Source organism: Pseudonaja textilis, chromosome Z (assembly GCF_049901715.1).
Source record: "Pseudonaja textilis isolate UNSWEBS1 chromosome Z, rPseTex1.2, whole genome shotgun sequence".
Taxonomy (NCBI): domain Eukaryota; kingdom Metazoa; phylum Chordata; class Lepidosauria; order Squamata; family Elapidae; genus Pseudonaja; species Pseudonaja textilis.
Genome location: NC_142008.1, coordinates 63231223 through 63244130, shown reverse-complemented (window position 1 = coordinate 63244130; position 12908 = coordinate 63231223). Strand labels below are relative to the sequence as shown.

At 38.9% G+C, this 12908-nt stretch overlaps 1 protein-coding gene across 13 annotated transcripts in view; it reads right to left on the bottom strand.

The window, feature by feature from the left end:
* AVL9 (AVL9 cell migration associated) overlaps positions 1–12908 on the bottom strand; it is a 106792-nt gene that overhangs the window by 8762 nt on the left and 85122 nt on the right. For 7 of the 13 annotated variants that reach the window (XM_087917923.1, XM_087917924.1, XM_087917925.1 and 4 more), the window contains 2 exons: positions 1256–1390; positions 154–373 (listed from right to left, as the gene is read on the bottom strand). In XM_087917923.1, the coding sequence (XP_087774049.1) occupies positions 154–373; positions 1256–1390 (355 nt within the window). The remainder of the gene's footprint in view (positions 1–153; positions 374–1255; positions 1391–12908) is intronic. The other 6 variants (XM_087917926.1, XM_087917927.1, XM_087917929.1 and 3 more) reach the window with 1 other exon arrangement.

Sequence of the window (12908 nt, the reverse complement as noted above, 5' to 3'; positions counted from 1 at the left end):
TTTAACAGGGAAATGTCTTTCAATCAATAATTAAGCTGGCCATATCCTACTCTCTGGATTTTTTTGACTTTCCTTTTCTAGATTCTCCTGGACAATTACAAAGTATTTTGTAAGATTGTTTAAATTTACAGATCAAAATATTCCAGAACTTACCTGGCTGTACTGTAGCAGCAAGTAGGGCATGGAGATATAACCCAAATTGGGCTCGAATCCATTCATCCCCTCCTTCCCAGCCAGTGCCATCCAGGAAGACATCATCCCTGTTTTCAGTTACATGCTTCACTAAGAAATCTGCAAATCTCAGGTCAGCTGTTGTAGGATTTAAGACTTTTCTAAGGTCTGGATCATGGACTTGGACAAGAGCTTCCTCAATCTGATTGAGAACAATTCAAAGTGAAAAAACTTTGGGGTAGAGATGGTGATTGAAACAACACAAACTGTAATCATAAACATAGGTATATTATTTCCATCTTACCAAAAGCTATACTGTAATTAATATCTAGTGATATATTATTGGGCACAAATACATACATAATGTAATGTAAATGATTATGTTGGCTTCTGAGTTTAATAGCATATGCAATCATTTGTACTTATTTATTCCAATTTCTAAAAGTAAGCAAGACACCTTTTTCATCTTGTATGGAAAGATTTCAGAATGCATCACAAATTCATTGTAGTCCAGGCAACCTGATTCTCCTGTGCTCACATCTAATTCTATCAAACCAAGAAGTAGAAATCTGGTGTAACTAAAAGCACTCCAAGAAATAGTAACTATCAAGAGACTTAAGTATTAATGATTTACAAGGAGTTATGAAAGCTTACTTTAAGAAACAATACATAGATTTGTAATGTGTTAACTAGCTCCTAATACAATCTTTTTTTTTAGATCTTTGATTAGAAAGGTCCATTAGTTTAATTTTGGCATTTCAACAGTGACTAAATGCAGTCTTGAAAATATTTTTTAAACATGTTTACCATCTATTATTGATAAATTTATCCACAAAGAGAATCTTATCTACACTTGTATGCATGCATGCATGCACATATACGCACATAACATACACACTTTTAAACACATAAGGAAATATATCACTTGTATGCCATGTGATTATAAAATGACTGCTTTCCAAAATCTCAAATATTTTTTTATAAAAATCTAAGAAACTTTTTAATTAGAACCTTGTAATACATAAGTTGTCTTTTGCTCCATGAAGTAATTACTATAAGAAATTATAACGGAAAGAATATACACCTCTACAATAGCATCACTTAGATGTTTCTGCTGACGGAAGAGGATATTGGTGGCTCCTGCAACAAAACCGCGGATTGTTACATCAGATAGAAGGTGGTGCTGTTGCAGTGCCATGTATGGCAAGCAAAGGTATCCCTAAAATAAAGAAAAATATTAATCATGGATGAAATTATAATTTAGAAAGACAGAAGGATTGGAGGAACAATTTTAATGTACAATATAAAAGCAATGGTTATAATTTACTGCATTAGCTATTGCTTATTTACCACTCTGGGATTTTTGTTTTAAAGAAACAATAGATGATTGTTTCATTGAATTAACCTATTGCCTTCACTAAGAAATCCAAGCAGTATAAAAAGGCTGGTGAAGGAAGGGGAATGGAAAAAACTTGCCTTTTCCAATGTTGCTGAACATTTAGATCAGGGGTGTGAAACTCGATTTCATTGAGGGCTGCATCAGGTTGCGTTTGACCTCAGGGGGCTGGAGTGGGCATGGCTAGTTCAACGTCACTTGTGTTGGGGGTGCCTGTGTGGCCAAGTGCTAAGGCAGGACTTTCCTCAGACCATCCCCCACCCTCATTATAATCTTCCTTCCTTCCTTCCTTCCTTCCTTCCTTCCTTCCTTCCTTCCTTCCTTCCTTCCTCCCTCCCTCCCTCCCTTCCCTCCTTCTTAATTCTCCTTTCTTCCTTCACCTCTTCCCTTATTTTTCCTTCCTTGCTCTCTTCCCATCTTCTCTTCTTTTTCTTTGTCTTTCCTCTTTCCTTTTCTCCTTTCCTGACCCTTATTGCATGCTCAGATGCAAAAGGGGAAACATTTCTCCTTTGTTTTGTTTTTAGTTTGTTTTTGTTGCCCTTTGTCAACAAAAATGGAGCTCCATTTTCACTGGCAGAGGGCTGCAGGAGGCTGTGAGGGCAAGCAGCTGCTGTTTGTACAATGCCAAGCGGTCACCACTTGCAAGAGGGGAAGTTCATGCCCATACATGCGCTCGCTCCAGCACCTGCATGGCTCAGTTCCAAACAGAGCGCAGTTGGAGACCCTGCTTTACAGCTCTAAGCCAGACTGGATTTGTCAATAGCTATCAATGCCAATTGATGCGTTATAACAGTTAAAACGTTCATCTAAGACTGTTGGGCCCAAGTTCAATTCCATTTTCAAATATATAAATCCACTGGTTCATTTACTCTCTGTCATCCCAATCTACTCAAAGATTTATTGTGGAGATAAAATGAAGAGTGATTTCCATGACAGCTACCTTGAGTATCTGGACAAAAACTACTTATAAATTAATTCATTTTGGGAACTGAAGTCCATACATCTTAAATTTGCCAAAGTTAAAAAACAACAAATTATCCAATAAAATAAATCAAACCTCATATTTATTAGCACAACATCTTTCTATGAGACTGTCCTCAAAATTAATCTGGAAATTGTACTTAGTGTGAAATGTGCCATATCGTTTCCAAATCACTGTCAATTCCTTTATGAGCACAATTTCAACTGTTGGTGATAATCCTAAATAGTTTACAGCCAGATTGTTCTTCAGATGCCTCCATATTAGAGGTGGTATTCAACTGGTCCATACCGGTTCACATGAACTGGTAGCGGTGATTTGGTGTGGGTTGCTGAACCGGTGGCTACGCCCCCAACGTGATCGCCCAATCGCTCCCTGCCCCTAGCTTGTGGCAGCTATGTGGCAGCTATGGCGCAGCTTGGGTGGATGTCCCACAGCTGCACCGAAAAAAGCATGCCCTGTTCTATGTGCCAGGCCCATCAAGTTGGTGCATAGAACAGGGCGGTGCTGGACCATTGGAGAAGCAGAGCAAAGCCGGAGATCAGTAGCCACCTCTTTTGCAGTGCAAGAAGTCTCCCCGAATTGGTCGGATGGTCGTCTCCTTCTCTGCCTATTTGTTCTGTATGGCCAAGGAGGAGGAGACCAACAGGCTGATTCGGGGAGGATTTCTGTGCTGAAAAGGGGGCTGGAGACCGAAAAAGAGTTGCCTCCAGCAGCCGCCCCTTTGGCCACCTCCTCGGCCATACAAAACAAACAGGTGGAAAAAGTGAAGACCAGCCGGCCGATTTGGGGAGGATTTCTGTGCTGTGAAAGAGGCAGCTACTGTTGTCTGGCTCTGCTTTGCTTCTCCAAGGGTCTGGCACTACCCTGTTCTATGTGCCGGTTGCTTGGACTTGCCGGGCCCGGCACATAGAACAAGGCATGCTTTTTCGGTGTGGCTGCTGGACTGCAGCCGCACTGAAAAAAGCATGCAGCAGCTGCAGGCATCTCGTGACAAGGAGGGGGCAAGAAGCCCCGGGGCATGTGGTCACCTGCTGGCGGGCCGGGCTGGAGGGGTGCATCCACCAGGAGAAGAAAGCGTGCCCCAGGGGGGCGGGTGCCGTGCAAGCGAGCAGATGTTCTGGGACTACTTAAAGGTCGACTTTAATAGTGCCCCCATGGAAGAAGCCAAGAACTGAGAGCAAATGTAGTAGTGGCAGGGGTGATGGGCTGTGTGTCCTTTCACAAGGAGTGTGAAGGGAGGCAGACACCACACCTCTGAAGAAAAGAGGAGGTGCCAAAGCCCTGACTGTCACCCAGGAGGGGACCGTGGAGGGATCCATCACATGCCCCTGTCACCCCCGCCACCACTACATTTGCTCTCATTCTCGGCTTCTTCCATGGGGGTGCTCTTAAAGTCAATCTTTTAAGAGCTGGAAGACTTTTCATTAGATTGCCGCTAACTCATCATTGGGAGCAGTATAGCTCCTGAATTCACGACAAGTCTTGGGCAAACTTCTCTTGACTTTTAAAACGCATCTGCGTGGAGTCTGCCTCTCTTCACGCTCCTTGTGCACACCGGGAGCGCCTAACCAGAGTGAGAGAGAACAAAGTTGACTGCTATTAGGAGAATGTCTTGGCTTCCCCTCTTGCTCCTCATAGTTGCCCTGAGCCGGTGCGGTTCTTAACTTGGGCAGCCAGACCGCTGCAGCAGCACCCGCAGCAGCAACAGGCAGTGCTGCAACAAGGTACAGTATATTTTAGTGGTGCAAATTTATCTCCGAGGGGCTTCTGGCAAAAAACAAAACAAAAACCACCCCAAAACAAAACCCATTTGGCAGGCAAACTTGGCAGGCAGTCGTGATTTTTAGTTGGGCTTTTTTTTTGTCAGCCCAAGGGCGGGGGGAGGAAGGTATGTAGAAATCACCCTGTTTCTGCAGCATTGGTCATGTTGGCATGGCCAACTCAACACCGCACCACCTTGCCAAGTTGGCCATGCCCACCTAGTCATGCCCAGCAAACAAGCCATGCCCACGGAACCCGTAGTAAATTTTTTTGAATCCCATCTTTGCTCCATACTCAGAGGCTCCATTCTGTCTGTCTGTCTATCTACACACACACACACACACACACACACACACACACACACACACTGTAGACTCTTCTATGCCACCATGCCTTCTGATTACGTTTAGTTATTTGTACAAAAAGGAGTTTCTTCTGTTTTGCTACATGACTATGAAAAATGCTTCTTCAGGAGCTATGTTTGGTCCCTATTTTCTCTAAATTTAAAGCAGCAACCAAGACAGAGGTTTTAACATCAGTTTTCAATTGTTTAGTTTACTTTATTGTCATTGCACCTCACACAACAAAAAGAAACACCATCTTCAGTGCACATCATGACCATGACCATGAAAATAAACACAAACACACATCCTTCAACCTTCACACATTGAACCGGAAACCCCCGACACCACACCAACACTGCACTATACAGCAGAATTCAAAAGAGCTACTGCCCTGGGATAGAAGCTGTTTTTCAGACAATTCGTCCTTGTTTTTATTATTCTGTACTGTCTGCCAGATGGTAATAGTTTAAAAAAAGAGTTCCCAGGATGAGATGGATCTTTGAGAATGTTTTGAACTTTTTTAAGGCAGTGGGAGTTATAAAGCTCTTCCAAAGAGGGGAGAGGGCAACCAGTGATCTTCTGGGCAATGACATTAACCCTCTGGAGTGCTTTCTTATCTGCCACTGTGCAATTGGCAAACCATACAGAGATGCAGGTTGTATCATCTGCAAATTTAGCAATAATATTACTAGCACGAGTGGGAATGCAGTCATGCACATAAAGAGTATAGAGTAAGGGACTCAACACGCAACCCTGTGGTGCACCAGTGTTTAGAATAAGGGCTGAAGAGGTATGATTGTCTAATCTGACCCTCTGTGAGCAGCCAGACAGGAAATCCATAATCCAAAGGCAGATTGAATTAGAAAGCCCGAAGTCCAGAAGTTTAGACATTAGTCTATATGGAAGAATTGTGTTAAATGCAGAACTAAAATCCGCAAAAAGCATCCTCATATAGCCCTCCCCTGCTGTTCTAGATGAGTCAGAGCAGTGTGAAGACTGATGGCTATAGCGTCCTCTGTAGATCTATTTTTTCTGTATGTAAACTGGTGTTTATCAAATGTATGCGGAAGACCAAAAATGATGTGCCGGCAGAGCAATTTCTCACAGCACTTCATGATGATAGGAATGAGTGCCACTGGTCTGTAACCGTTGAGGTTATTGATAGGGAACTTCTTTGGCAGTGGAACAATGGTGGAAGACTTCAAACAAGATGGAATAGTGGACTGGGATAAAGACTGGTTGAAGATCCTGGTAAAGACTCTAGCCAACTGATCAACACAGTCTTTAAGCACTCGGCCAGATATACCATCAGGACCGGCAGACTTTCTAGGGTCCACAGTCCTCAGAATGCTGCTCACCTCCTGTTCCTCCACAATGAGGTGGGGGCTACAATTGGCTAGTGGTTGTATTTTATCTGTCTCTGATGTCTCCATTTCAAAGCAAGCAAAGAAATGATTCAGTTCCTCAGCCAATGAAGCATCCCCCTCAGCAGGGATGACATTGGTCAGTTGATGGTTTGTAATTTGCTGAATCCCCCGCCACACCTGCCTCATGTTATTGCTATAAAAATTATCCTCAATCTTCCTCTTACAATCAATCTTGGCCTTCCAAATACCTTTCTTCAGATTAGCTTCTGATTGGGATAGATCCTAATACGTTTATCCACAGTGAAAGTATCTATGCAGTGTATGATATAGCACAGAACAGTTGCAGTGTGCCCTTCTTGGTCAGGGTGGTAAAAGATGTCCCACTTGGTTTTCTCAAAACAATCCTGAAGTTGTTGAGAAGCATCTTCTGGCCAAGATTTCACTGACTTTATTATAGGCAGAGCCAGTCTCCCAAGAGGGATGTACGCTGGTACTAAAAGCAGTTACATATGATCTGATTGTCCCAAATGTGGTAGTTGTATAACCTTATAGCCATGTTTGATGTTGGTATATACTGTGTCCAATATGTTTGGTTCTCTAGTAGCACACTTAACATGCTGATAGAATTTAGGGAGAACTTCTTTTAGATCAGCTTGATTAAAGTCCCCCGCTATGATATGCACAGCATCAGGATACTTATTCTGCTGATTACTAACAATGTTATACAAGAATCCCAAAGCTATGGTAGTATTGGCATCAGGTGGGAAATAGACTGCAGTAATCAAAACCACACTGAATTCCTGCAGAAGATATATGGGTCTATATTTAAGAGTCATATACTCCAGATCCATAGAGCAGTGGCTGTCTACAGTCTTTGTGTTGATAGACCAGCTTTTGTTCACATAAAGGCTTAAACCTCCCCCGTTGATCTTGTCAGAATCTCTACTCCTGTCCTGCTGGTGTGCTATGTAGCCTTCCAGCTCAACAGCTGCATCTGGAATGAGTGAACAAAGCCAAGTTTCTGTGAATAGCAAAACACAGCTGTTCTTGATGAATTTAGTCTTTGCAATCTGTAACCTTAATTCATTCATTTTGTTAGTCAGAGATCTTGCATTGGTAAGAAATATACTTGGAATTGAAGGCTTGTGTGGAAACTTACTCAGCTTAAAGAAAACCCCAGCATGGCATCCTCTCTTCCTCTTCCTGTTCTTCTTTCTCCACCTCTTCCTCCTTCCTACAGGAATAGTGATCCATGGCTCCCCCAGGGCCTAACTGCCTCCTTTGGTATGTTATGAGAATGTATAAAATCATTTGTAATAGCCTTTTCACATTTCAGTCCAATTTGTAACAAAGCTTGCCGACTATAGATGCTCCTTGCCCCACAGAATTCACTCAAGGAAAGGATCCAAAACACACAGAGAATCATACACACCATACATTGAAAGAAGGAACGGTTAACTGCAGCATCCATGTATGCAGCCATTTTGAAAACCATTTAATTTAATTGTTTATATAGATTTAATATATTGTAGAAGGGATGACATATAAAATTAAATAAAAATATATGACAACACTCTATCATTTGCCGTTTGCTTATAGTATATAGCTTCTATTGCTTGAATAAATTTTCTAGCAAAGCCCATCTGTTCCAACAGTAATAACATGAATCGCCAATTCACATTATCAAATGCCTTCTGTGCATCTAGAAATATCAGAGCCATCTGTTTTTCAGGATGTGCCTTGTAGTATTCCAAGGTGTCCAAGATTACTCTCATATTATCTTTAATTTGTCTCTTTGGCAGAAATCCATTTTGATCAGGATGAATAAAATTATTTAGATATTTTGTAAGTCTTTCTGCCAATATTGAAGCAAAGATTTTATAATCTGCATTTAGTAATGAAATAGGTCTATAGTTCTTAATTTGTAATGGATCGGCCTCCTCTTTTGGAATAAGTGTAATATAGGCTTCTGACCATGATTTAGGTATCTTCTTCTTTAACATAACTTCATTCGTAACTTCTAACAATGGAAGATTAAACGATTCTTGTAATGATTTGTAAAATTCTGCCAGAAGCCCATCCGGGCCTGGTGCCTTTCCATTATTTTGCTTCTTGAGTGCTTCAGTTAACTCCATCATTGTTATATTGCTTTCTAACATTTTTTCAGTCTCTTTAGATATCTGAGGTAAATTAGCATTCTGTAAGTACTGTTTAACTCTTTCCTCATCAATATTCTCTTGCATATATAGTTTCCCATAGAAGTCTCGAATGTTTTCCGTCTTCTCTTTACTACCATACAAACTTGGCCTTGGTCATCTGTTAATTGCAATATTTTCCTTGATTCTTTCTCTTTTCTCCATTTGTATGCTAACAATCTACCTGGTTTGTTTGCGTCTTCAAAGTAGTTCTGTTTAGCACCTCTAATTTTCTGTGCTAATTCTTCTTTTTCTATTTGATCCATTTTATGTTTAACTATATCCATTTTTAGCTTGATGTCCTTTTTCTGTGGCATTTTCTGTAGCTCTTTTTCAAGTCTTTTATACTCATCCTCTAAGGCCTTAGAGGCTAATCTTTTCATAGTACTTCTTTTCCTTGTATAGTCTATTATCAAGCCTCTTACATATGCCTTCATTGTATCCCATACATTCTGAATTGATGTATCTTCTTTTTTGTTTTCTCTAAAGAAAAAAGGCAATTCTTTCTCCATCCACTGTGTGAAGTCTTTTTCCTTTAAAATAGTATTATTTAACATCCATCTAGATCTTCATTTTTGTCCTTTCCATTTAATTGTCATTAGATTGTGATCTGCCCAAGTACTTGTTTCAATATTTATTTCTTGAATATTAGTTATTAATTCTGTTGACATCCATATCACATCTATTCTGGACCATGGTAAGTGTCTATTTGAATAGAAGGTGTATTGTTTAGTTTTAGCATTTCTTTCTCTCCATGTATCTTTTAAGTTTATTTCATCTACCATTAAAAAAAAAGATTTAGGGAGAGTCTTTCTGTTTTGCTTTATTGCTTTCTGTGCTGTATAGTCCAATTTATTGTCTACAATTCCATTAAAATCTCCCATCATAACTATATTAGCATAGTCCAGCTCAATTATTTTCATATGTAATTTTTTTGTAGAATTCTTCTTGTTTGTCATTCGGGGCATAGATTGCAATCAGGAGTGTTTTCGTATTATTGTCCATTATTTCCACCATTAATATTCTTCTGTCATCATCGGTATAAATCAATTTTTCTGGGATGGTCTCGTTAATATATAAAACAACTCCTCTTTTCTTACATTGTGTCAAGGAAGTAAATATTTTTCCTAGTTTGGGCTGTATCAATAATTGTTCATATTGTTTTTTAATATGTACTTCTTGTAGACAAATTATATCAAATTTTAATTTCTCTAATTTATGAAAGATTGTCCTTCTTTTAATGGCTGAGTTAAGTCCATTTATATTAATTGTTATATTTTGGTTATATTTTGTAGTTAGGTTTAGCAACTCTTGTAGATCTTAGTTCACGTTGTTCTTTGGCTTCCACCTTTCCACCTACTGCACCTTCTTCTTTTTCAATCGCCATTTGGCAGTCCTCTTGGAATTCAATTAGTGAGATTTCTTTTTCTGCCTCTTCCTCTTTCCCTCCCAAAAATTCTGTATAAAATAATTCCGCTTTCTCGAGTCAATTCTATGTCTCTGTTCTTGCCATGTGAATATTAAACCTTCTGGAATCAGCCATCTATAATTCACCTCTTTTTTAAGTAGCATTTTAGTCAGGAATCGGTATTCTCTTTTCATCTCTCTCTCTTCTGGGTATTTGTTTCAAGACCACAATCTCCTTGTCTTATATTTCAATGTTTTCTCTTTTGCCACTTGCAATATTTGTGTTTTAATGGCTTTCTTTGTAAATCTAATATGAACTTCTCTTGGTAAGCTATTTCTCATCACATATCTTGTGAAAACTCCATAAACCTCATCTATTCCATCCATCATCTTCTCTTGAGTTATTTCCAAAGCTTCAGCCAGTATTTCTATCATTATATCAGCTAAGTTTTGTCCTTTTTCTTCCTCTACGTTTTGGAATCTAAGATAGAATTCTGATCTATCCATCTCCCATCTGAACATACCACTTTTATCTTGTTCAACCACTGTTAATCTATTATCAATATCTCCAATCTTCTTGTCTCTTTTTTATCTTCTTGTTCAATTTTTTGGAATCTCTCATCATACTTCAACATCATTTGTTGGATGTTCTCCACTTTTTCATCAGTCTTTCCTGTTATCTGTTCAATATTCTCTGTTCTTTGTTTAATGTTCTCTATTCTCTTTTCAATATTCTCTGATCTTGCTTGAATATTTTGAATTCCTTGCATAATCATCTGCAGAGTCACTTTTTCTTGCTTTAACATTGTCTGTATTGAACGTTGTCCTCCAGATGGTGGAGAGGAAGAAGTAGAAGTTAAAGAACCGGGAACTGTAAGTTTCCTACTCATTTTAAGCAATTCAAAATCTTCAGGTTCTTCTAAACCTTAATCCCATAGTGAAATAACCAATTGTAATTCGAAATAAAAATAGTACAAAAAAGAAGCCAAATAGTAATGATTAAAAAAAGAAGAAGAAAAAAAAAGGGAGGACAGAATTTCTTCAGGTTCTTGTATACCTTAATCCAATCAGTAGTTAGATGAAGAAAAAGGCTTGGAAAAAAAGAAAAGGAAAAATTCTTCAGGTTCCTCAATACCTTAATCCAATTGAGAGGTCTCAAATCAAAAAGAGTGCATAAAAATAAACCAGAAAGGTAGATGAAAAAACAAAAATACCAGGAAAGGAGAAAAAAAGGCTATTCCCTTAAAAAAAAGGAAACATTAATACTAAAGCTTTCCCTTTAAAATAAAAAGCAAGCGTAGAAATTGGACTTCCAAACAAAAAGAAAAACAAAGACAAGCTTCAACAAAGCAAAAATCCAAATAGCTATTGCAAAAAAAAAAAAAAAGATAAAATGAAATAAAATAAAGCTGGTGAGGAGGGATAGCACAACTTACAAAAAGTAGAAAGAGCACACTGCACTTTGTTTAATTATCCAAGGCTCTTATTATAACTTCTTCTCCAAAAACTTATCACCTTTTTTCCCCTAGGTTTCAACACCAGTCTCCAGCTGTTGATAGAAACCCAGAAGAGCACCTGCAATAATACTCTCCCATGCTCTTCCCTCTATCTTATCAAATAGCAATATCCTTGAAAAAAAGTCTCAGTTCTTTCTTTCTCAGCTTTGTCTGGTCACAGGAGAAATAGAATATTTCCAAGTCTCTAGTTGGCAGTGTTACAAAGTTTCTTTGCTTTCACTTTCCCCCTCCTTTTCCAAGCAAAATATAATAAGAATTAATAAAAAAAGAAAAGAAAAAGATATATTTTTAAAAAGAAATAACTAAAAGGGAGTCTCTAGCCTAAAATGTTACAAAATCAAAAAGAAAAAAAAATAGATGCAAAAGAAAAAACCAGTCCAGTTTAAAAATATAAGATCATGTATAGAAAATCCAGCAATGAGAAAAAAACATTACTTTTGACATTCCTGTTTAAAATCGCCACTTAATTACTTCTGTCAAAACTTTTACAGATTCTTTCTTTTCCTTAGGGTGTCCTTTCAGATCTTAGAATAAAGAAAAAGTTCTCACCAAACCGGCACACGCTCTCTTTCTGTTCTCTTTCGTTTTGAAGCTGTCCCAACTTCAGCAGCTTTAATGGCTACCTCTTTGCCACTGGCAAGAAGAGCTTCTCCTGGATCTACCAGGGACTTTGCGGTATCCCTGGGATCGATAGGATGCGCTCTTCACTTTCACTGTCTCTTTAGGATGGTTTAGATCCGATAGGACCGTCCAGGAGCAAAGATATCGGCAGCAATCTCAGACCTCCAAGATCGCATGACATATCGTCGCGACGCCAGCTCTGCCCTCCTGATAGAGGGAGAACTGACAGACTCTATCAATATAAGAAAAGGAACAAGACAAGGTGCCCACTATCACCTTTGTTATTTGTTTTAACTTTGGAAGTGCTAAACAGAAATATTAGAGATGAAAGGAATATAAAAGGAATGAAAATCAAAAAGGAAGAATTTAAGCTGCAAGCATTTGCAGATGATTTGGTTTTCATCTTAGAAGACCCTCTAGAAACAGCACCAAAATTGATAGAAAAGATAGAGACATATGGAAAGGTGGCTGATTTGAAAATAAATAAAGATAAGACAAAGATCTTGACAAAGAATACGCTATTAAGACAAAAGGAAGAACTGGCAGACCTATTGAAAATTCAGATCATGAATAAGATCAAGTACTTGGGGATATATTTGACAGCAAGATGTAGTACACTAAAAGAGAATGATTATATCAAACTTAAGCAGCAGATAGCACTAGATTTGGCGAAATGGGAAAATTTACAACTGTCATTAATAGGGAGAATATCAACAATCAAAATGAATATATTACCCAGAATTTTATATCTGTGCCAAACTCCCTAAACCCAAGAGGTATAGCATGTCCCCGAGGGATCTGGAAGAACTGAGGGCATTCATTGAGAGAAACCTAGCAAGGGGTTTCATCGAGCCAGCCTGATCGAAAATCGCAGCCCCACTGTTATTTAGAGAAAAAAAAAGATGGCTCAAAACATCTCTGCATGGATATTAGAAATTTAAATACAATGAGTGAGCAGAACATGTACCCTCTCCCCCTGATGAAAGATATGCTAGCACACCTCACTAAAGGGAATTTTTTTTTAAATCAAAGCTGGACTTAGGGAAGCTTACTACCAAATCAGAATTAGGGAGGGGGATGAGTGGAAAGTGGTGTTTAACACCCCCCTGGGTGCTAACAATTCAAAGTGCTTCCACTTGGGTTACAA